At 41.8% G+C, this 25,268-nt stretch overlaps 1 protein-coding gene across 1 annotated transcript; it reads left to right on the forward strand.

Annotated features, from left to right (window-relative positions):
• The first annotated feature begins 849 nt into the window (after positions 1 to 849).
• Positions 850 to 24,887, forward strand: zcchc9 (zinc finger, CCHC domain containing 9). The gene is made up of 6 exons (XM_055633397.1): positions 850 to 975; positions 3,156 to 3,556; positions 6,624 to 6,777; positions 8,127 to 8,219; positions 19,129 to 19,197; positions 23,116 to 24,887. The coding sequence occupies exons 2-6, from the start codon at positions 3,176 to 3,178 to the stop codon at positions 23,235 to 23,237; spliced, it is 819 nt and encodes a 272-aa protein (XP_055489372.1). The 5' UTR covers positions 850 to 975; positions 3,156 to 3,175; the 3' UTR covers positions 23,238 to 24,887.
• Positions 24,888 to 25,268: the final 381 nt, after the last annotated feature.

The following is a 25,268-nucleotide window of genomic DNA, read 5'->3' on the forward strand; positions in this document are numbered from 1 at the left end:
GGTTAGGTCTTTATTCTCTGGAGTGCAGAAGATGGGGCCTTGATAGAGGTCTTTAAAATGATGAGAGGGATAGACAGAGTTGACTGTTCATTTTGTGTGTCTATATTTGGTTTGAACCAGCATCTGCAGTTCATTCCTACACCTTTGGGAGACTATTCCATGTCATTGGTGCAGCCAGCGATTGGGGACTGTCAGCCCCTGTCAGTCATAGAGTGATACAGTGTGGAAACAGGCCCTTCGGCCCAACTTGCCCACACTGGCCAACATGTCCCAGCTACACTAGTCCCACCTGCCTGCGCTTGGTCCATATCCCTCCAAACCTGTCCTATCCATGTACCTGTCTAACTGTTTCTGAAACGTTGGGATAGTCCCAGCCTCAACTACCTCCTCTGGCAGCTTGTTCCATACACTCACCACCCTCTGTGTGAAAAAGTTATCCCTCAATCTCCTATTCATATCATGAATGATCATATTGAATGGTGGTGCAGGCTCGAAGGGCCGAATTGGCTACTCCTGCACTTATTGCCTATGTTTCTTTTCCCCCTTCACCTTGAACGTATGTCCTCAACTCCCCTCCACTGGGCAAGAGACTGCGCATCTAAAACATCGACATGTGCTGCCATTATTGATCTGAAGCTGAAACAATTACCTTAGTGAGAGGCTATTCCGTGTGCCTGGTCCAACAGCCACAGAGTGTTTGAGGGAGGGGGGGTGGAGGGAGAGAGGGAGTGATGGAGGGATGGAGGGATGGAGGGTGGATGGAGGGTGGAGGGATGGAGGGAGAGAGGGAGGGACGGATGGAAGGAGGGAGGGGATGGAGGGTGGAGGGAGAGAAGGAGGAAGGAAGGAAGGGAGGGCCCTCCATTGGCAGTCACGGTGGGCCGGGCCGGGCCGGAACTGTTGTGCTGGGCGGTTGGGGCGAGCGGACCGTGTAGAGTGTGACAGCGGAGGCGGGCGAGGAAACTTCTGGAAGAGGTAATGGCGGGGCCGCGCGGTGCCGGGGTGTCGTCTGTCGCCAACTGTCCTAGTTCTCCCCCTCCCCCCCCACACACACACACACAGGGGACACACGGACAACTCCTCACATTCAGGCGAATGGAGTCTTTAATTAGATAAATATATAACATGATTTCTGGGCTGAAGCCGGGGTGTGTTTGTACTCACTCACTAGTGCCACGAATCCCACGATGGAGAGAGGAGGGGAGGGTGAACATACATTTAGGGCTCTCTGCCCCGTTCGTGCCATTAATACGGTACAATAATATTGTAATATTAAAATTGTACAAGGCATTGGTGAGACCAAATCTGGAGTATGGTGTACAATTTTGGTCGCCCAATTATAGGAAGGATGTCAACAAAATAGAGAGAGTACAGAGGAGATTTACTAGAATGTTGCCTGGGTTTCAACAACTAAGTTACAGAGATAGGTTGAATAAGTTAGGTCTTTATTCTCTGGAGCGCAGAAGGTTAAGGGGGGACTTGATAGAGGTCTTTAAAATGATGAGAGGGATAGACAGAGTTGATGTGGACAAGCTTTTCCCTTTGAGAATAGGGAAGATTCAAACAAGAGGACATGACTTCAGAATTAAGGGACAGAAGTTTAGGGGTAATATGAGGGGGAACTTCTTTACTCAGAGAGTGGTAGTGGTGTGGAATGAGCTTCCAGTGGAAGTGGTGGAGGCAGGTTCGTTGGTATCATTTAAAAATAAATTGGATAGGCATATGGATGAGAAGGGAATGGAGGGTTATGGTCTGAGTGCAGGCAGGTGGGACTAAGGGGAAATAGTTGTTCGGCACGGACTTGTAGGGCCGAGATGGCCGGTTTCCGTGCTGTAATTGTTATATGGTTAAATATATTCAAATCAGAATTCGATAGGTTTGTGAGCATTACAAATAATCGCGAAATAGAGAACATATGTGTCGATTATTAAAAATGTTATGTTCTTTTAGGAGGGGGAAATCTTTTAGGACCGAGATGAGGAAAAGTTTTTTCACACAGAGAGTGGTGAATCTGTGGAATTTTCTGCCATAGAATGTAGTTGAGGCCACAGTTCATTAGCTATATTTAAGAGGGAGTTAGATGTGGCCCTTGTGGCTAAAGGGATCAGGGGGTATGGAGAGAAGGCAGGTACAGGATACTGAGTTGGATGATCAGCCTGCTACTCCTGCACCTATTTTCGATGTTTGTGAAAGAAGTGACAGGATCAGTCAAAGTCAGCATGGGCTACTCCACTTTCCTGTCTAATTTGCTGTCAAGTTCATCCATTATAATCCTGAAATCTATCTCAGTTTTTAATATACTGAATAACTGTTATCTTGGGTAAAAAATCAAGGAATCAAGAAATAGAGAACATATATTTCTGGAGGAATGAGCATTCTTCATCATAACTATACTTCCTAATTCTTGATTCACCTCTGGGGGAGGATTCACATTTAATCTACTTTGTCATAGCCTCTCTAATACGTCAGTTACGCACTTTTTCACTCCTGGTTTAAGTCACGTCCAAGAATATAGTTAAAACTGTGTCTTCCAAGTTGGCTTCAATTAAATTGTTTTTACAATCACATGAGGATAGATGGGGTAGTGTCATTACTGTGTTTGCCAATTTATCTGTTTTCTTCCTCCTTTTCCCCATATCTCAAGTATGGCTAATTCTGGAATTGAGATTCCTTGGTGCTGAGTGGAGGTCAGCAATAGAAACATCTGTTTCTGTGTGGAAGAATGCTTTGATCCTAAACTCTAGTTTTCCCCCCTGTTTCTCTGAAATAAAGGCAAATAACTCAGTATCTTGTTGGATCACCGCTACAAGCACCCAATTGCACGGAAACATTAGCTCAATTTCTCTCTCCTTGGTTGCTGCCTGACCTGAATATTTTTAGCACGCTCTATTTTTCTTGTCAGCAAACAAGTGGGCATTAAAGGAGCACTCAATCTTGTGGATTTTATATTGATAGATAAATCTAATAATTTTATATATTTTAATTGATAGATCTAATAATTATCAATGGAATTTTTGATTGACATTTAATGATACACATCCAAAATATTCATTTGACTTTCCCAGAAACCATTTAAGATGACTAACAAATCCTGTTTTTGTTATGTTATAGCACTGTATAATAATTTAACTCTATGGTACTCATTAACTTTGCAGACTCTTACAGAAAGTAGAAAATGACCCGTTGGGCTCGCGCTAATAACATCCATAAAAATAAACTCTCAGAAGCAACACCATGGAGTCAGATGAAACAGAATGGTAGCTCAAGTAGAGCAATACCAAGTTACAAACGGGTTAAAAATCCACTACCCATGCATGGAAACAGACCACAGCCGCCTAAACGTAAGGAAAGTGAATGGTACCACATTAAAAAAGAGTACCTGAGCGAAGATGTTAATGGGTTCGTGGACTACCTAAAACAAAATGGTCAAGTTCTCCGCAAAGGACTATTGGTGTCAGTGGAAAGCGAAGAGCTAAGTGGTGAGCTAGCCCTGAAGAAGGACCAGAGAAGGGAAGTCAGAAGATTGAAGAGGCAAGCACAGAAAAAATCTGGCATGGTAATTTTTAACTATTATCATTTAGCGTGAAATAAGGTTTGGGATTGTAGTAAGAACATTGTAGTAAGATTGTAGTAAGAACTTAAACCATCATTCATCTGCAAATTTTCCTAAAGAAGTTAAGATGGAAACTATATATGATTTAATCTGACTTTTTAATGCTGAACTTTATCCAATGGAATCCATCTGCCTCTTAATAGCTAAGGGAAAATGATAGTTGGAGATCAATTATCCCAATCCAGATCATCACTGCAGGAGGTCATCATGATGGAGCTGAGCTGAACCAACTTCAGCTGCTTCATCATTCATTTTCCTTTCATCAGGTTAGGAGTGGGGATCTTCATTTTTATATTGCACAGTGTTTAATTCCATTCTCAACTTCCCATAAATAGGCACAGCAATGCAGCAACCTTAAGGAATAGGTAGATAAATAGCAAGTAACATTTACGCCACAAAAGTGTGTGGCAACGGCAAACAAGAGAGAGTCTAAACATCAACCCATGATATCAGGTACCCAAGTTTGTTGATGACACAGAAATAGTTGTCAGGGCAAGTTATGATGTGGAATCTGTGAATCTGCAACTGGATAGGGATAGGTTGAGTGAGTGGGTGAGAGCTTGGTAAATTAAGTTTAATGTGTAAATGTTTAAGTCGTGCATTTCTTTCTGTAAGGAATCAAAAGGCAAATTATTATGTACATAGCAAAGATTCAAATGAATGAAATTCAGAGAGATTTAAGTGTTCTTATACATGAATCTCACAAAAAAAAATAGGCAAATGCAGCACGTAGTTAAGGTCTTTAGCAAAGGGGTTGGAGTTTAGAAATAGGGACGTTTTTGTTACGATTATACAAGTTGTTGGGAATTGTGCACAATTTTGGTCCTCTTATTTAAGAAAGAATTTGGTAGCAATAGTATTGGTAGTATTTGGTGGTTTTGAAGGATATAAAATCTACGACAGGGTAGATGTTGAGATAGTTTCACTGCCAGGGAAGCCCACTTAACCCTCCCACATATCCCTCCCTGATCTTCCACAATTTTCTCCTTGATGAATAGATATGAAAAGTAATGTCTGGGATCTCTGTCACATTGCCTGTCTCCACACATGGATTACCCTTTGGTCCCTTAGAGGACCCACTCGACCCCTAGCTACCCGCTTACCCCTTAAATGAAGCTTCATGGGAATATTACTTGCGAAGGATATTTATTAGCTCCTCTTGTTGTCCTAATTTCTTTGTCTAGTTCTTCCTACACACTCGATACTCCTTGAGAGACTCACATGATCCCATCTGCCTTGTTTCCTTTTTTCCCTAATCAAGCTTTCTTCATCCTTTATCATCCAAGGTTTCTGAATCTTGCTGGAACGTGCTAATAATATTTTACGGTATTTTAAAAGACTAGATGGTCAGCTTTCAATTTATCCGCAAGGCTCCCAATCTACTTTCCCTCGGGTCCTTCCTTATGCTATTGAAAGCTGCCTTTCCCCAATTCAAGATTTTAACTCGAGGACCAAACTTATCCCGTTCAATAATTTCCTTGAAGCTTGCAATATTGTAGTTAGTATTGCCAAAGTACAGGGCTAGGATAGGTTTAGAGGAATATGGGCCAAATGCAGGCAGGTGGGACCAGTGTAGATTGGACATGTTGGCCGGTGTGGGTAAGTTGGGCTGAAGGGCGTGTTTTCACGCTGTAAGACTGACTAAGTATTCCCCTACTTCCATCACCTGGCCAGTTTCACTTCCTACATAATGTCAGGTACTGCCCCGTCTCCTGTAGATCTCTCGACATGCTGTCTTAAAAATTGTCCTTGTTTACATTTAACAAATTCTGCCTCGTCTAAATCCCTCGCACTAATGCACTCCCAGTAAATATTAATCTACCCGGACTGAACCTATTGCTCCTAGGCCTTTATGTGGTTTGCTTACATATCTGTTCCTCTACTTACTACTATTGGGAGACCTTTAGCATATGGTTCCAGCACATGACCCTACAAGAACATCAGTAAGTGTTTTCCCCATTCTTATTCCTGAGTTCTACCCACTTGACCTCGTTGGATGATCCCTCCGGGAAATCCTCTCAAAGTATAATTTATTCAATTTTCAGGATAGAGGCATTGCTGACAAGAATGGCATTGCTTGTCCATCCCTAATTGCCCTTGTGAAGGTATTGGTGAACCATTGTGTAACATCTGGCAATATTAAGCAACTTGTGAGCAGGGCCTGCCAGTTTGAGTACAACCGAACCTGAACACAAATATTTGATAGAATACACATCCAGCCTGACGAATATGGTTAGAACCTATCAGGCTATTTACCCGTCAGTCTGCTAACCTGCTTTATTGCTTTATTCACTGTTGTTTCCAATTCAGAACATTTTATTTGCTAAAGTTGTACATTAATATATGTGTTTTTATTCTGACTACCTAATTCAGTCAATCTAATAATATGAAATGGGTGAAGGCCCAAAACGGCACACTTATCCATGTTTTCCAGAGATGCTACCTGAACCGCTGAGTTACTCCAGCACTCTGTGTTCGCTTATCAATCCTGTAGTTTGAAGTATAAGAAACAATAGGTATGCTCATTCATAGACTGGTACTTTAGAAGGGGAGGAAAGATTATACATTCAGTAAAATATTTTTGGATAGTAAGGATATCTAGTGGGTCAGATGAAACTATATTTTGATTTTTGAAGAGATGTATGAGTTATTGCTTGATGATATTTCAGGCAGGAGATGAGAGCAACTTTACTATTTCACAGAACATTCATTCCAGTAAGGATTAATGATTGTAAATGCGCAACTGAATGAAATTCCTTATCATAACAGTATACCTTGTTTTTTATTCACCCTCTTGGGGACAATTCACACTTTATCTATTTTGTCATGGCCTCTCTAATATGTTAATTATGGCCTTATGCAGTTTTGGAATGTTGTATAAGTCATGTCCAAGACCGTAGTTAAAACAGTATTGTCCAAGTTGACGAATTAAATTGCTTTTGAAATCATTGATAGGAAAGCCAACTGAATGAAATATCCAAACATTTATGTTCTTCCTCTGCTTGGTAAGATATGTTTCCACTGCAGAAAAGCAGGACATGGAATGGACGAATGCCCAGAAATGGACAAAGATGAACAAGAGATGGGAAGTGGTATCTGTTACCGCTGTGGTTCCACAGAACATGAGCTCCAGAAATGCAGAGCAAAGATTGACCCTGCACTAGGTAAATAAAAAAATAAGATTCTTATATAGGCATTGTGTTTTGGGAATCTCCAGTCTGTCCCATGAATTATTTCTTGGATTTGTTGCATTCCTTTGGTGGGATAACCAAAGTTTTCCATCTGATAGGATGAACAACTGCTGTTAGTTCAGTAACTTTGTACGCTGGTTATATGCAGCACCCTGTCCTTTACCTTCTCTCTCCCTTTCCTCCATGTTAAACCTAAGCATGTTTTCTATGTGAAATACTAACTTGTTCAATGAGGAAAGTAAAAGGACATGCCACGTCAGTACCTCGCCTACCTAAAAGTGCAATGCCAAAAAGCAAAATGCATGGGTGCTTGCCTGTATCAGTTCCAGTTTCAGTTTAGTTTATTGTCACGTGTACCAAGGTACAGTGAAAAACCTTTGTTGCGTGCTATCTAGTCTGCAGAAAGACAATACATGATTACAATCAAGCTATTTACAGTGTAGATACATGACAAGGGAATGATGTTTAGTGCAATGTAAAGCCAGTAAAAGTCTGATCAAGGATAGTCCAAGGGTCACCAACGAAGTGGATAGTAGTTCAGGACTGCTCTGTGGTAGGATGATTCAGTTGCCTGATAACAGCTGGGAAGAAACTGTCCCTGAATCTGGAGGTGTGTTTTTTCACATTTCTATACCTTTTGCCTGATGGGAGAGGGGAGAAGAGGGAGTGCTCAGGGTGTGACTCGTCATTGATTATGCTGCTGGCCTTCAATCTCAATACTCATGGGTGCTTGCCTGCTGCTGTCGAGCATCATTCCCTATGGCCAGGTTACCAGGATACTGCCAAAGTGGTTGATTGTTCAGAGTCATACACAACAGAACCAGGCGTTTCAGCCACCATGTCCATACAGACCATCCAATACCTACCTGTACTAATTCCCTTTACCAGCACGGTCTGCGCCTACTATGCCTTAGCAATTCACGTTCTTGTGCAAATGCTTCTTAAATATTATGACAACATTTTGTAACTGCACACAGAGGAGTTGGGATCTGAAATTAGCTGCCAGAGGAGATGGTGGGGGCAGGATCAGTAACACAATTTAGGAGGCATCTGAACAGAATGACAAGGGCATAGGGAGAGATATAGAATTAATGCAGGGAAGTGAGATTAGTATAGATGGGCATAATAGACGGCATAGACTTGGTGGGCCATGCGGCCAGTTTTTATGCTAACACTATTACATTATTTTATTCTCAATTCAGTTACCTATGTCTTCTATATTTGAGGATCAGCTCATTTGTCAGCTGTCAAGTTCTCTGTTTCTGTACATTGCTCAAATAATTTCTTGAAGTTTGTAAAAATAAATTCCATCAATTTTACAGGAGAATTTCCATTTGCTAAATGTTTTATTTGTGGTGAAACTGGACATCTTTCAAGATCCTGTCCAGACAACCCAAAAGGACTATATGCCAATGGTAAGTACATGTTTTTAAACTGCTAAAAGTGACACCTCATCTACAGTTCAGTTTAACATATCCTAAATGGCATGAAGTGATGTTCTCGTGTAATTTTTTTGTTGTTGAATGCTTTAGAAGGTGAAAGGCTTGGGTCCCAACAATGCAAACAAATGAACTTCATGTAATGGCTCAATTTTTAGAACGCTTTCTCATGCTAAAGAATCCTTCCAAATTGCGAATATTTTAACAAAGTCAATGTTAAGGACAGCAGTTTTGAGTAGCATCTTCCTCAAGGACCACACACAGATGCTGAAGCATATCAGCATCGTAAAGAGAATTAGAACAGCAATTCACAGCTGCAGGATTGATTTTTGATTTTATATGTATGGCCTTGGTCAGTTGCCAAGTAAAAATTAGGCATTTTGGCTCACTGGGAAGCTGCATTCTAGGATTCTAAAAGTAGTAGCCACTGGTATGGTAGATGCATTAGTCATCTTTCAAAAATTCTTAGATTCTAGACAATTGCCAGATAATTGAAAAACTGCAATTGTGGCACTCCTTTCAAAAACAGGAGGACAAAAAGCATTACACACAAATTCTACAAGACAGTGAAAATTAAAATACTGCACAAAACAATTAGACAATAGTCGATGGTGGTGCAAGAAGTTGTCTGTTGCTGAAGTAGGACTATGATTGTAGAGGTCCTGATGATTGAAGGACCAGGTGATGTAGGATTTCAGGCCTCTGTACAGCCTGCCCGATCACAGCAGGAGTAGAGGGCATGGCCTGGATAGCACGTTCCTTAATGAAAAACATTGTCTTCTTGAGGCAGCACCTCATGTAGATGCTTTCAATGGTGAGGAGGGCTGTGCCTGTGATGGTCCATCGTGGCAGTAGACAAATTAAAGCAGTTCCAGGAATATTCCTGAGGCAGGAGTTGATTCATGCCCCAGGAATATTCCTGAGGCAGGAGTTGATTCATGCCACAACCAACTCTCAAAGCACTACATTACAGTGGAGGTAGACAAAAATGCTGGAGAAAAAAGGTAGACAAAAATGTTGGAGAAACTCAGCGGGTGAGGCAGCATCTTTGGAGCGAAGGAAATAGGCGACATTTCGGGCCGAGACCCTTCTTCATTACAGTGGATGTAAGTGCTACCAGACAGTAATCAGTGAGGTAGTTCACTGTGCTCTTCTTGTGCAATAGATGCCCTTTTCATGCAGAGAAAACCTCAAACTGCAGACGAGAGAGTTGAAGATAAACCTGAATACTTCAGCCAGTTACCAGATTTTCCAAAGTGCAGGCACAGGACAGAGCAGTAGGCATTTCTGATGCTGGTATATTGGTCGAGTGTGCTGAGACCTCTGATTTTGAAGGTGAAATGTTGATGATAGTCTGGAAGATACTGGAAGCTGGTCTTTTTAAAAAAAAAATCCATTACCTTAGTAAATTATGTCGAACACAGACATAAAGGGCAGGAGTAAATCAGCGGGTCAGGCAGCATCTCTGGAGAAAAGGAATAGGTGACGTTTTGGGTCATATCTGTTTGGTTTAATTCTTCCTATAACGTGCAAGAAATCGTGCATATTTACATGAAATTTGGTGTATATTTACGTGAAATGTAATATACCATCATTCAATAAATAATAAATTAAGCCACACTGGGCTTTTTGTAATTTCGTTTCACTGACCAGTGCTCAGAAAGATTAGATAAACAAGTACATTTGATGCCCTATTTACCAATGAATGGTAATCAGCCATCTAGAAAATGTGTTCGCCATATTTATCTAGTGTTTTATGTTTTGGACATCAGTCGCTTAACAATCAATGTTTTAAAAAGATTTATCTACAAAATCATTACCTATTATGACGCTAATTATAAAAACAGAAACACTGCTAACCCTTTTTAATGATTTTGTTTACTTGTAATTGCTGTGAGTGTTATCGCCTCAGGTTCCTCTTAATCCACGCCTCACAAAATGTTTAAACTGATTAAATACACTTTCTTTATTCATTTCACATTTGTTCACATGGAACTACGTTTAATAATGTCAGCTGCTCTAAATCGGTGAGATCAAGCATAGGCTTGGCGATCGCTTCGCCGAACACCTCCGCTCGGTTCGCAATAACCAACCTGATCTCCCGGTGGCTCAGCACTTCAACTCACCCTCCCATTCCGAATCCGACCTCTCTGTCCTGGGCCTCCTCCATGGCCAGAGTGAGGACCATCGGAAATTGGAGAAGCAGCACCTCATATTTCGCTTGGACCGTTTGCACTCTGAATGCGGTATGAACATTGACCTCTAATTTCAGGAAGTCCCTACTTTCTCCTCCCCTTCTCAGCTCTCCCTCAGCCCACTGGCTCCACATTTTCCTTTCCTCTTCCCCCCCCCCTCCCCCGCCCCCACATCAGTCTGAAGAAGGGTCTCCACCCGAAAACATTGTCTATTTCCATCACTCAATAGATGCAGCCTCACCCGCTGAGTTTCTCCAGCATTATTGTCTACCTTTAATATTTACAGATTGCCTTTCCTATGCTCGCATCAAAATGTGCAGATATTAAGAAAAGTGAAGCTTAGCAATAGGTCTTGTAAGTGTTGAATTGACATTAATACATAAACTAGGTGTGGACTGTAGAGTAGTTTTAAACGGTGTTGCTGGTATCCTTTAAAATGATTCATATGTACTTGAAGTATTCCTATCTTTATGATGAAGATAATTCAAAATGCACCAGCCTTTTATGCTGATTTACAGATTTACAGGAGCAACATGCTGCATTATTAAATGATCTTAAACGCTGTAATTCTGTGTGAGATTTCAAGTGGGTACTGACAGGAATTCTAACTGCAGAGTATTTCAGTGATAAAGAAGGCATATAGATGGTAAAGAAGAAGTATGGTATGCTTGGTATGGGCATTGAGTACAAGAGTCAGGAAGTCGTGATGCAGCTCTAGAGGGCTTCAGTTAGGCCGCATTTGGAATATTGAGTACTGTTCTGGTCAACCCATTGCAAGGATGTGGACGCTCTGGAAGGGGAGCAGAAGAGGTTTACCAGAATGCTGTCTGTATTAGAGGGTATTAACTATAAGGAGAGGTTGGATAAACTTGGAAGATAGCCATAAAATGCTGGAGTAACTCATCGGGACAGGCAGCATCTCTGGAGAGAAGGAACAGGTGTCCATTCCTTCTCTCCAGAGAGGCTGCCTGTCCCGCTGAGTTACTCCAACAGTTTGTGTCTCTCTTTGGTGTAAACCAGTATCTGCAGTTTCTTCCTATACATTTGGATAAACTTGGATTGTTTTCTCAGGAGCATCGGAGGCTCAGGGGAGGCCTGAAAGAGGTATGTAAATTATGAGAGGCATAGGTAGACAGTCAGAACCTTTTCCCAGGGTGGAAACAAAGATGAGAGCGCAGAGCTTTAAAGTGAAAGGGCAACGTTTATAGGAGATGTGCAGTGGAAGTTTTTGTACACAGGATGGAGGATGCCTGGAACGTGCTGCCAGGGGTGGTGTTGGAGGCAGGTACAATAATGCCCTTTAAGATGCTTCTAGATAGGTACATGGACATGCAGGGAATGGAGAGATATGATCACATGTAGGAAAATGCATTTAGTTTTTGTTGGAATTGTGTTCAGCACAGGAAAGCTGTACTTTTCAAGAGATTCAAGAGACATTTATTGTCACATGCACCAATTGGTACAGTGAAATTTGGGGTTTATGTTCTATGTATGTTTTAAAAGTCAAATGGTACAGTTTGACTACCTGTAAAACTCCAAACCATATATTCAATTGATTAGTGACTTATAGATGACAAGATGTATCAGAATAATAACATTTTTCCCTATTCAAATCAATCAATCAAGCACTTTATTCATCCCCGAGGGGCAATTTAAAAGGGCGCATTACAGTAGCTTTTTTAAAAAAAAAAGAAAGAGACACAATCAACGAAGAGACAAACATTCAAAGCTACTCTCTGCACCTACCGGTCGACCGCATGAGCAGTGACCCGGCAAGGATTGGGTTGTCAGCAGCGATACAATAATAAAGAACACACAAAATGTAACACAAACATCCACCACAGCATTCATCACCGTGGTGGAAGGCACAAAAATTTGGCCAGTCCTCCTCCATTTCCCCCCCGTGGACAGGACCAGAGTCAGTCCAGGATCGGCTCTTCCTCACCGAAGACCGTGGCTTTAGATTGTTGTAGGACGCAGGCCGGCGGTCAAGATTTAATGTCCCCGCCGCAGCCAGAAGCACCGTAAACTGCAGGGCCGGCGGTCGAAGCACCCCTCCAGGGGTGATGGTAAGTCCATGCCGGCCCTGCGGTAGAAGTTGTTGATTGCTGACATAGATTCAAAGGGACATCTGCAAAACGGGTGTGTTTTCAGCTTTTTACCCTTAACCAAACTGACTGCATACCTGGCTAAGAAAGAATATGATTCTCAGTTAGAAAATTAAAGCCTCTGGCGATCAAACTAATTCACGATTAAACGATCCACTGACTTAGCATTAACATTTATCATTATTGTTTTGAGATGCTGTAGGTGATCTGGAATGAACACCTCGAAGTGTGATTCAGCTGATTAGACGCTTAAAGACTGCACTAATGCATTGATCCATGAGATCAATGTCACTGCTCTGAATGGATTCATCGATGGTTGCTTGTTTTCAGAATAAGCAGGATATTTTTAGAACTGGAGAATTTAATAATGCCATAGTGAGGTGAGAGATTGATGTATTTTCTGCCTGCATACTGTTTTGCTGTAAGCAGACTTAAGATAACAAAGTAAATTCTATTTTGTTTATGGTTCAAACATGCAGCACAGAGGGCACTATCATCTATGTTGAATTGATAAGATACTCAATTGAAGAATCTGGAAATTTGAGATCACGGAAATCATCCTTTTTATAAAAATATATATATTTAACCCTCTTACCTATCTGATCAGGCGGGATTATGGGGAGAGAAAAAGAATTAACATGCCAGGTCAATTTTCCTCTGGAAAGGGTTTTGATTAAAGACAATCATCACAATGTTTGATCATTTCTGCCTCCACATTTGGTGCCTGACCTAATGGGTCTTTTCAGATTCTCAGTTTTTATTTCATATTTCCAATATATGCAGTGTTTTGCTTTTAAATTTCTATAATCTCCTTCAGCTAACTTTACATGCATGTAGTAGGGCTTAGAGAACATTACTTCATCCATTGTTTCCGTGAGTTTCATATGCCATATTTATGGAAATTGTATGCAATATTATTAGGGAGATTATTTGAAAAACAAAAACAGATGTCAATATTATAATGCATCCACATTTGAATATTTGGCTTGGAACAAGTAAATATAAAGCTTCAAATAAAGAAATGATAGGCCAAATCCCCATGTAAATTCACTTAAGTTCTGAGGTCCTCTGCTTCTCATTGGGAATTCAGTTCTTTGGTGCCAACATGCCACTTGTACTTTAGACGTACGGTTATTCTCCATGTGCACATGTATGTGGGAATGCACAGGAATAAAAAAGACCACTGAGGTTCAAATGTTCAAAAACATCTGTAAAAAGTACCTTGGATCAGCATTACTCTTAATTGAAATTGTGCTTTAAAACCTGCTTTTGTACATAATAAAGTCAGACTGCGACGACAGCTAATTAAGATGTAAGGAACGATCTTTGAGAATGTTTCCCCATGGACTAGATTCCGAGCAGTTCTTTAGCTTAATCAATAATTACATGCTTACTGTGGGAGTGTGGCTTGTCAGGTATACTCTGCAGAATACAGAATGGCAGGGGTCATAAAAAGTGAGGGATTTTCGGAAAGGAACACTGTAGTTGGGTCTACTCAACAAAAAGCTGAAGTACTGAGGATAAATGCTGTAAAGTGGTTCGAAAGTGTCTTCACCTTCGACTGGCAATATTAGATACTGAGGTACAAGAATATAGCTGAATATAGTCTGAAGAAGGTTCTCGACCCAAAACATCACCTAACCATGTTCGCCAGGGATGCTGCCTGACGCGCTGAGTTACTCCAGCATTTTGTGTCCTTTTGTGTTTTAATCAGCATCTGCTGTTCTTTGTTTGTACAATGTAGGTCCTTGTATTTACGTGAATATTATTTTACAGATTGAATTAACAAAATCCTTTTTACCTCTTGCTCCGTTTATAATGTTCCCCCAAAATTTGGATTGTTCACAAGCATTTGTTTGCCTGTTTTAATATTCCCTTATATGGTCAGTGGCTTCTTTTGTTGAGTAAACTCCTTGGAGCATTTTGCTGCATTAACAGTGCAATAGATTAGAGGTTGATACATGTTCATTCAAGTTACATTTATTGTCACATGCACCAATTGGTACAGTGAGATTTTCCTGTTCTTCATGTTCACTTTAACTGAACAGTTCATATTGCCCTTGGTTGTATGCTCATTCTGTCTTCAGAGAGTTTGAAGCAGGTACGAAAGGTTATGATATCTAATTTTTAATATACCATATTTTGAACTTATTTCTTCTTTGAGCTTGGTCTTTCCATAACAGGCTTGTGCAGTATTCTTCTTCCTACCATAACCAAATATATTTTTGACCATCATAATCTCTTTGACCACTTTCAACCTTCCTAATACGTTGGGTCCCAATCACCTAGGGCTTACTTTCCCATTCTCTTTTTATTTTTCCACTAAAAATTTTCACTCCTCATACAATATTGAGAAAAATTCAGAGAAATATAATGAGTTACATTACATTTTCCCCATTCTCTTCCAACACGGGAACTTACAGTCATCCATCGCTATTATAATTATACATGTCATAAAGTAAAGATCAAGCCTGGAGCCTACTTGGTTATATATTGGGACCCCAGCTATTTACAATATATATTAATGATCTGGATGAGGGAATTGAAGGCAATATCTCCCAAGTTTGCGGATGACACTAAGCTGGGGGGCAGTGTTAGCTGTGAGGAGGATGCTAGGAGACTTGGATAGGCTGGGTGAGTGGGCAAATGTTTAACAGATGCAGGATAATGTGGATACATGTGAGGCTATCCATTTTGTTGGCAAAAACAGGAACGCAGACTATTATCTAAATGGTGGCCGACTAGGAAAAGGGGAGATGCAGCGAGACCTGGGTGTCATGGTACACCAGTAATTGAAAGTAGGCATGCAGGTGCAGCAGGCAGTGAAGAAAGCGAATGGTATGTTAGCTTTCATAGCAAAAGGATTTGAGTATAGGAGCAGGGAGGTTCTACTGCAGTTGTACAGGGTCTTGGTGAGACCACACCTGGAGTATTGCGTACAGTTTTGCTCCGCAAATCTGAGGAAGGACATTATTGCCATAGAGGGAGTGCAGAGAAGGTTCACCAGACTGATTCCTGGGATGTCAAGACTTTCATATGAAGAAAGATTGGATAGACTTGGTTTATACTCTCTAGAATTTAGGAGATTGAGAGGGGATCATAGAAACTTACAAAATTCTTAAGGGGTTGGACAGGCTAGATGCAGGAAGATTGCTCCCGATGTTGGGGAAGTCCAGGACAAGGGGTCACAGCTTAAGGATAAGGGGGAAATCCTTTAAAACCGAGATGAGAAGAACTTTTTTCACACAGAGAGTGGTGAATCTCTGGAACTCTCTGCCACAGAGGGTAGTCGAGGCCAGTTCATTGGCTATATTTAAGAGGGAGTTAGATGTGGCCCTTGTGGCTAAGGGGATCAGAGGGTATGGAGAGAAGGCAGGTACGGGATACTGAGCTGGATGATCAGCCATGATCATATTGAATGGCGGTGCAGGCTCGAAGGGCCGAATGGCCTACTCCTGCACCTAATTTCTATGTTTCTATGTTGCTTGACAACACAGATGGCATTTGGTATTTCTTGTTAAAGTGAACATGAAGAACAGGAACATCTCACTGTACCAATTGGTGCATGTGACAATAAATGTAACTAGAACTTGAATTAACATGTATCAACCTCCAATGTATTGCACTATTAAATATCCCTCGCCCTCACTTTAGTAAATCCAACCATACAGGCAGCAATTGAATAAAGCACCCCCAGAGGTGAGGGCTATACAGAGCTGGTCGAGGGAGGCAGAGGAACAACTCCAGGACTGCTTGGAGTCTGTAGACTGGGCAATGTACAAGGACTCGGCAACGGATCTGAATGAATATGTCACAGTTGTTACAGACTTCATAAGGAAAGGTGGAGGACTGCGTCCTAACAAAAACCTTTCGAGTGTTTCCTAACCAGAAGCCTTTGATGAACCATGTGATCCGCATTCTTCTGAAGACCAGATCCCGGGCATTCAGGTCTGGCGATGCAGAGGTCTACAAGAGACCAGATAAGACCTTGGTAAGGCCATCAAAAAGGCCAAAAGGGACCTGCTCTAAGCTGGAGGATGAGACGGATGTTCGACAACTGTGGTGGGGCTTGAATGCCATCACCTCCTATAAGACGAAAACCGGAGCCAGCTCAAGCGACAGCGAAGCATCACTCTGTGACAAGCTCAACGCGTTCTACGCGCGCTTTCATAGGGAGAACACTGGTGTGCCTTTCCGAGCCCCCATTCGCTGTGATGGTATTAAAGTCACAGTCACAGAGGCCGACGTCAGAAGATCCTGCAGGGGGGTGAACCCTCGAAAAGCGCCTGGACCTGATGGTATACCCGGTCGTGTTCTCAAAACCTGTGCAGACCAACTGGCTGGAGTTTTTGCGGACATTTCCAACCTCTCACTTCTGAGGTCTGAGGTTCCCACTTGCTTTAAAAAGGCATCAATAATACCAGTGCCCAAGAAGAGCAAGGTGACGTGCCTCAATGACTATCGACCAGTGGCACTAACGTCTGTGGTGATGAAGTGCTTTGAGAGGTTGATTATGGCGCATATCAACTCCTACCTCGACAAGAACCTTGACCCACTGCAGTTCGCTTACCACCACAACGGTGGATGCGATCTCACTGGCTCTCCATGGCGCTCTGGGCCACTTGGACAACAAAAACTTGTACGCCAAGCTGTTGTTCATAGACTACAACTCGGCATTTAATACCACCATCCCCTCCAAGCTCACGGATCTGGGTCTCTGCGCATCCCTCTGCAATTGGATCTTCGACTCCTCATCCACAGACCACAGTCTGTCCATATTGGTGGAAACATGTCATCCTCGATAACAATCAGCATGGGAGCACCTGAAGACTGCGTGCTCAACCCCCTGCTGTACTCACTCTTTACTCATTACTGCAGCCGGACATAGTGCGAACTCCATCATCAAGTTTGCCGACGACACCACTGTTGTGGGACGAATCACAGATAGTGATGAGTCAGAGTATAGAAGTGAGATTGACCAAATGGTGCCAGATCAACAACCTTGCTCCCAACACCAGCAAAACCAAGGAACTGATTGTGCAGTTTGGTTGGGGTAAGATACGGACCCACAATTCTGTTTATATCAACGGGACGATGGTGGAAAGGGTCAAAAACCTCAAATTCTTGGGCGTGCATATTTCCAAAGATCTTTCCTGGTCCCAGCGCACTGATACAATTATAAAGAAGGCACATCAGCGCCTCTACTTCCTGAGAAGATTACGGAGAGTCGGTATGTCAAGGAGGACTCTCTCGAACTTCTACAGGTGCACAGTAGAGAGCATGCTGACCGGTTGCATCGTGGCTTGGTACGGCAACTTGAACGTCCAGGAGCGGAAAAGGCTGCAGAAAGTTGTGTCCACTGCCCAGTCCGTCACCGGCTCTGACCACCCCACCATTGAAGGGATCTATTGCAGTCGCTGCCTCAAAAAGGCTGCCAACATCATCAAAGACCCACACCATCCTGGCCACACACTCATCTCACCGTTGCCATCATGTAGAAGGGACAGGAGCCTGAAATCTGTAACGTCCAGGTTCAGGAACAGCTACTTCCCCACAACCATCAGGCTATTAAACATGACATCAAATAAACTCTGAGCAATAGCAATCTATTATTATTATTGCACTATATCTTTATTTATTGTGTATATATGGTCTATGGCCAATAGACACATTGAACATTTATCTTCCGTTTTGTATTATGTTTACATATTCTATTGTGCTGCAGCAAGTAAGAATTTCATTGTCCTATCTGGGACACATGACAATGAAACCCTCTTGACTCTTGATATTTATTTAAGGGTCCAATGATTTTTAAGCCAATAATGTGCATTTCATGTTTATAAATTAAACTTATATTTGGGTATAAATCTTTGTGCCCACAGATCTTTAAATGGCAGTCCAGAGGCACAACAGATAATGTTGGTGACTCAGGTCCGTCAACCTTTTATTTCATAAGATGGACACAAAATGCTGAAGTAACTCCACGGGGTCAGGCAGCATCTCTGGAGAAAAGGAATAGGTGATGTTTCGGGTCGGAACCCTTCCTCAGACCAATATTCCTTTTCTGACGCTGACTGACCTGCTGAATTACTCCAGCATTTTGTGTCTATCTTTGGAATAAACCAGCATCTGCAGTTCCTTCCTACAACTTTTATTTCCGAACTTCAGGTGTTGTCTGTATAAAGTTTGCACATTATGCCTATACCTGCCTGGATTTCCCCAGTGATCTTTTATTTTTCTTCTACATCACAAAGATGTGGTGGTAGGCTATATTGTAAATTACCCCTTGTGTAGGTAGTACCATACAATTCAAAGGAAGTTGATAGACAAGGGGCAAGTCAAGCGTGTCTAGGATCTTTCATGACGTGAAAGATGATAAATTGAAGGACTACAGATAAATAAGATATGGATCTATCTTGTATCTTGTATCTTGAATGGGACTGATGAAATTGTTGTGCCCAATGCTGGCATGAACTCAATGGGCGTCATGTCATAATAAATTAATCTGAAAAAATTGAGGTGTTTGTTAATTTCCATAAAATACCCTTGAAAATGGTTCCATTAAATGGTGCTGTTTTGCAGGACGTTGTTGCAAGCTGTGTGGCTCAGTGGAGCACTTTCAGAAGGATTGCCCAGACCATCAGAACATGAGTAAGTATAAAACAGTATGAATTGTATTTTGTTTTCGAGAATTGAAAAAGGGCACCAACCTAATGGCACAGATCTCAAACAACTAATAAACTGTCGTTATGAATGAAGCATAAATGCATGCTGTTATTTTATTATTTTACAGCTTTGCCAGCTATGGTTGCATCTGAACTCAATATGATTCAAATCTTCTTGCAATACACGTCAACTTTATGTCAGACTTTTCAGGACCACTTTATTTAATAATTTCCTGTGTGGCACTATATTGAAGGTTTTTTGTAAATCCAACCACTAGTTTCCTTTGATCTATTATACCAGTTAAAACCTCAAAAAATATTTTACAAACTTGAAAACAGGGTTTCCTTTAAAATAAATCCACATTGACTCTGCCTTCTTAATATTTACTTTATACGAGATTCTAGTGTTTATACCATTCTAATTCATAGTGAAATGATTGATTTAATTACAAACTATATGAGATGCGATAAGTTGGAGACAGTTTGGTAGCAGGTTGTAGGGCGTTGACTAACAATGCTGCTGAAAACCAGACCCAGAAGAGTTGGGATGGACATGGAGCTACAGGAATTTGCTGAGGGAGGTGAGACAACTCTGGAGATATTAATAAATGAGGGCAAGAATAATGAAATTTGTTTGTTGAGGGTGAACTACCCAGGGAAATCAACAGCAAGCAACTTGGGAATCTATCTAGCCTGGAGCTAACCAACACATGAAATTAGTGTTTTGGTAGACATGGGGCAGGTACAGACATAGCAATTAACAATGTTGATGATTGATTTGTGACAGGGAATTGGAAGCACAACTGAGGGTCTGGGTTACACACAATTTGATTAGCATGTTTCATTTGGCATTTTAATTGACTTTAGCAACATTGATAATTTGTGGTAGCAGGTAGGATCTAGATCAAGAGAACAGACTAAAATTATATTATACAAACAAATACATTTTACACACTTTACTCCGATAAGGTTGCATTTTGGCTATATTCTTTTTTCATTTGAGAATTAAATTTCTCCCTCCCGTTAGTCTCCCCGAGTTAAATATTGCCATGGATGCAATAGCAATTGAATCTGAACTTCTATCAATATATTTGAATCTTTATGTTAGGAATTGCACGAGAGAACCTAGAGTTATAGAGTGATACAGTGTGGAAACAAGTCCTTCGGCCCAACTTTCCCACACCGGCCAACGCGTTCCAGCTACACGAGTCCCACCTGCCTGCGTTTGGTCCATATCCCTCCAAACCTGTCCTATCCATGTACCTTTCTACCCTTCCTACCTATGTTCTAGACACCTCAGACACTCTCCGCCGCCTCCACGCATTCCACTCTCTAGGCCCTCACCCCCTCATCTTCACCATGGATGTCAAGTCACTATACACCTCCATCCCCCACCAGGATGGCCTCAAAGCCCTCCGGTTCTTCCTCGACCAGAGGAGCAACCTATACCCAGCCACTGACACTCTCCTCCGCTTAGCGGAGTTGGTCCTCACCCTCAACAACTTTACATTTGACTCCTCCCATTTGCTCCAAACACAAGGCGTAGCTATGGGCACACGCATGGGCCCCAGCTACGCCTGCCTCTTTGTCGGGTACGTTGAACAATCCTTGTTCAATACGTACCAGGGCCCCATCCCCGACCTCTATCTCCGTTACATTGACGACTGCTTTGGGGCCACCTCCTGCACCCACACACAACTGACTGACTTCATCCACTTCACCACCAACTTCCACCCGGCACTCCAATACACCTGGACCATTTCCGACACTTCCCTACCATTCCTTGACCTCACCATCTCCATCGCAGGGGACAGACTCCTGACCGACATGCATTACAAACCCACTGACTCACGTGGCTATCTGGACTACACGTCTTCCCACCCTGCCCCCTGTAAAGACTCCATCCCCTACTCCCAATTCCTCCGCCTTGCCGCATCTGTTCCCAGGATGAGACATTCCATACCAGGGCATCAGAAATGTCCTCGTTCTTCAGGGAACGGGGATTCCCCTCCGCCACCATAGATGAAGATCACAACAGGGTCTCATCCATACCCCGTAACACTGCTCTCTCTCCCCATCCCCGCACTCGCAACAAGGGCAGAGTCCCTCTGGTCCTCACCTTTCACCCCACCAGCCGGCAAATACAACACATAATCCTCCGCCATTTCCGCCACCTCCAACGTGACCCCACCACTCGCCACATCTTCCCATCTCCCCCCATGTCTGCCTTCCGCAAAGACCGCTCCCTCTGCAACTCCCTTGTCAATTCTTCCCTCCCGCACCACCCCCTCCCCGGGCACTTTCTGTTGCAACCGCAAGAAATGCAACACCTGTCCCTTCACCTCCCCCCTCGACTCCATTCAAGGACCCAAGCAATCGTTTCAGGTGCGACAAAGGTTCACCTGCATCTCCTCCAACCTCATCTACTGCATCCTCTGCTCTGGGTGTCAGCTGATTTACATCGGGAAGACTAAGCGTAGGTTGGGCGATCGTTTCGCCGAACACCTCCGCTCAGTCCGCAATAACCAACCTGACCTCCCGGTGGCTCAGCACTTCAACTCCCCCTCCCATTCCCAATCCGACCTCTCTGTCCTGGGTCTCCTCCATTGCCAGATTGAGCAACAGCGGAAATTGGAGAAACAGCATCTCATATTCCGCCTGGGGACCTTGCGTCCGGATGGCATTAACATTGAATTCATCCAATTTTGCTAGCCCTTGCTGTCTCCTCCCCTTCCTTAACCCTCTAGCTGTCTCTTCCCACCCTCCTATCCGCCCGCCCTCGGGCTCCTCCTCCCCTTTTCCTTCCATCTCCCCCCACCCCCCCATCAGTCTGAAGAAGGGTTTTGGCCCGAAACGTCGCCTATTTCCTTCGCTCTATAGGTGCTGCTGCACCCGCTGAGTTTCTCCAGCAATTTTGTGTACCACCCTATCCATGTACCTGTCTAACTGTTTCTTAAATGTTGGTATAGTCCCAGACTCAATTACCTTCTCTGGCAGTTTGTTCCATACGTCCACCACCCTTTGAAAAAGTTACTCCTCAAATTCTTATTAAATCTTTTCCCCTTCACCTTAAACCTATGTCCTCTGGTCCTCGATTCTCCTACTCCGGGCAAGAGACTCTGTGCCTGAATGAATAGGTTTATGAATGAATAAGTTAATTGGCCAAGTAAGTACACATACAAGGTATGCATCTACCCAATCTATTCCTCTCATGAGGACCTATTGAACCTACTGAAAATTCTTTCAAAACCTTTACGGCATCTGCCTGGCTATGATTGGTAAAGGTTGAAGGAAGAAAATCAAACACTTTCAAAACCTTATGTTCAGTTCTGTATGTTTTGCTGGTTATCTTGGGATATTTGTCAATAGCATCAAATAAAACTATACTAATAGCCGATACGAACTTCATTCAAGAGCATTTAGGATTCAAATTTCCCGTCTGTTACATAAGTAACAAAAGGAAATCCAATATTTTAACAAATTATAAATGTGAAGGTTTATTAAAATTGCAAAAGGAAATTTATTTTGATTTAACTTTCAATATAATACTGTCAATGTGTCACGAAAGAAAACCATGCCATTTATCTTAAGCAAACCATATTTAATCCTCAACATTGCAGACCTTAAAAACAAGTAATCCCTGAAATAAATGAGCAGGTTAAGCAGCATCTGCGGAGAGAGAAACATGCAGGTTGATGGCATTTCATGAATGGTGCCTCCAGCAATTTTGTTTTTTTCTTTTGGATTGCCATCATTGGCAATATTCTGCCTTTGGACTGCCATAGAATAATTCTTTCTACATATTTTATTTCATAACATGTCTCCAGTGCTTCATTTCAAACATTAAAGTATTTGAATTTTACCTTGTCTGCAATATTTTTAACTATTGTTTCTTATTCTTCAGGTAATTTTGGTTTAACTGTCGGCCGATGGAAAAAAGGAATGAGTGCTGATTACGAAGAAGTCCTAGTCACATCAAATATACATAAAACTAAACATAAAGCTCCAAAGATTGTCAATTTTTAACCCCTACCTAGAAAATTAGAATTTAAATTATTCCCCCTGCAAATATCAAAGAAAATATATCAGAACATTATTTTACGATTGGAAGAAATACTCTAAAATCCATTAATACCAGCAGATGGAGCCATTGTATGTCAAATCCACTATTATTACTGCTAAAACTCTTCTTTGTACCCAACTTGAATAAATAGTTGTATAAGGTTTCCATGAGTTAAAGTTTCAAACAGAAATGAAGTGACGTTTTATAGAATCAGTTGGCTGTTTATAAAATGTCTTTAATGTCAGGAGAAAACCCAGTCGACGACAACACGAGCGGGAGTAAGCCACATTGTAGAAATAATGAACGACAGATGCTGGTTTATACCAAAGATAGACACAAAGTGCTGGAGTAACTCAGTGGATCAGGCAGCATCTCTGGAGAAAAAAAGACAGCTGACGTTCCGACCCAAAACACCATCTGTCCTTTTTCTCCAAAGATGCTGCCTGACCCGCTGAATTTACTGCCGCACTTTGTGTCTATCTTATTGGCCCCAAAAAAATGTTTTAAGAAGGGTAACTAAAATCTTGATAATTGAGGGAGGCTTGTATGGATCTTAAAAGAGATCTTTCTAGTGGTGCCAATAATAGGGGAGAGGAAATGGAGGATGCATTAGAGAAACCTGTAAGAGTTCTCTGATTGGAGGTTGCATTCTATTTCTGGTTTGGGGAGAAGAAAGTTCAGTAATGAAATTTCTCTACACATTCCTTTATGATAGATGTGTCTTTCAGCATTATCTAGTGCCCTCCATACATATACACACACATAGTCCCCCATTTCAGGGCACCATATTGTTTGGGACACAGTAATGAAAGTAGTCATGTTTAATATTTTGTTGCATATCCCTTGCATGCAATGACTGCTTGAAGTCTGCGATTCATGGACATCACCAGTTGCTGGGTGACTTTGGTGATGCTCTGCCAGGCCTGTATTGCAGCCATCTTTAGCTTATACTCTGTATTTCTGTTCATGAAGTGTTCTGCAGACAGTGGTCATTGACAATCCACACCTTAACCTGAAGAGTGCTTCTACTTTGTCGGACTGATGTTTGGGGATTTTTCTTTGTTATAGAGATTATTCTTCTGTCATCAGCTGTGGAGGTCTTCCTTGGCCTGCCAGTCCCTTTGTGATTAATAAGCTCACCAGTGCTCTCTTTCTTCTTAATGATGTCCCAAACAGTTGAATTTAGTAAGCCCAAGATTTGTCTATAACAGTTTTATTCTTGTTTCTCAGTCTCATAATAGCATCTTTGACTTTCATTGGCACAACTTTGATCCTCATGTTGATAAACTGCAATAAAAGTTTCCACAGGTGATGGAAAGATTGGAGGAAAGACTGGGTGCTGAGAGCTCTCTAATACCTGCATAAGGAGGCAATTAAACACACCTGAGCAATTACAAACGACTGTGAAGCCATGTGTCCCAAACATTATGGTGCCCTGAAATGAGGGAAGTGTGTATAAACACAGTTGTAATTTCTACATGGTGAAACCAAAATGTATAAAAATGGCCTTTAATTAAAATCTGACAATGTGATTTAATCATCATTTATTTATTTGAAATCACATGTGATTTTTTTCTATTACAAATCTCAAATTGTGGAGTACAGAGGCAAGTGATAAATAAATGATGGGTCTTTGTCCCAAACATTATGGTAGGCACTGTAATTGGAGATCATTTTCTTTTTTCTGGAATTAAATACAATGACCAGTTTTCAAGTAATTTCCCGTCACTTTAGATATTAGCCAGGGCACTTCAAAGCACGAGTCAGCCAACTTGTTCATCTCAGTGAATTTTGCTGGAGTGCATTTCAATAGTCACACCCAGGACTAGAGGGGCCTTTCCAACACGCCTTGTAGTAGCAATGTTACAAAATTTTGAGATTTTAAAAATCAAGTCTGCAATTTATCCCATCAGATAAAGCATAACAATAAGTTTAATTTGACACCAAATTCACTTTCATATCTCAAGTATTAAAAAAGTTATGGCCATTTTCAT

The sequence above is a fragment of the Leucoraja erinacea genome, chromosome 3 (genome assembly GCF_028641065.1).
Source record: "Leucoraja erinacea ecotype New England chromosome 3, Leri_hhj_1, whole genome shotgun sequence".
Classification (NCBI taxonomy): domain Eukaryota; kingdom Metazoa; phylum Chordata; class Chondrichthyes; order Rajiformes; family Rajidae; genus Leucoraja; species Leucoraja erinaceus.

What these genes read in the sequence shown, in the direction of transcription:
- zcchc9 (XM_055633397.1), top strand. Translation starts at nt 3,176, where the DNA reads ATGACCCGTTGGGCTCGCGCTAATAACATCCATAAAAATAAACTCTCA. An exon ending in AAAGATTGACCCTGCACTAG is followed by an intron (nt 6,778 to 8,126) that starts GTAAATAAAAAA and finishes TCAATTTTACAG; the next exon opens with GAGAATTTCCATTTGCTAAA. An exon ending in CCCAGACCATCAGAACATGA is followed by an intron (nt 19,198 to 23,115) that starts GTAAGTATAAAA and finishes CTTATTCTTCAG; the next exon opens with GTAATTTTGGTTTAACTGTC.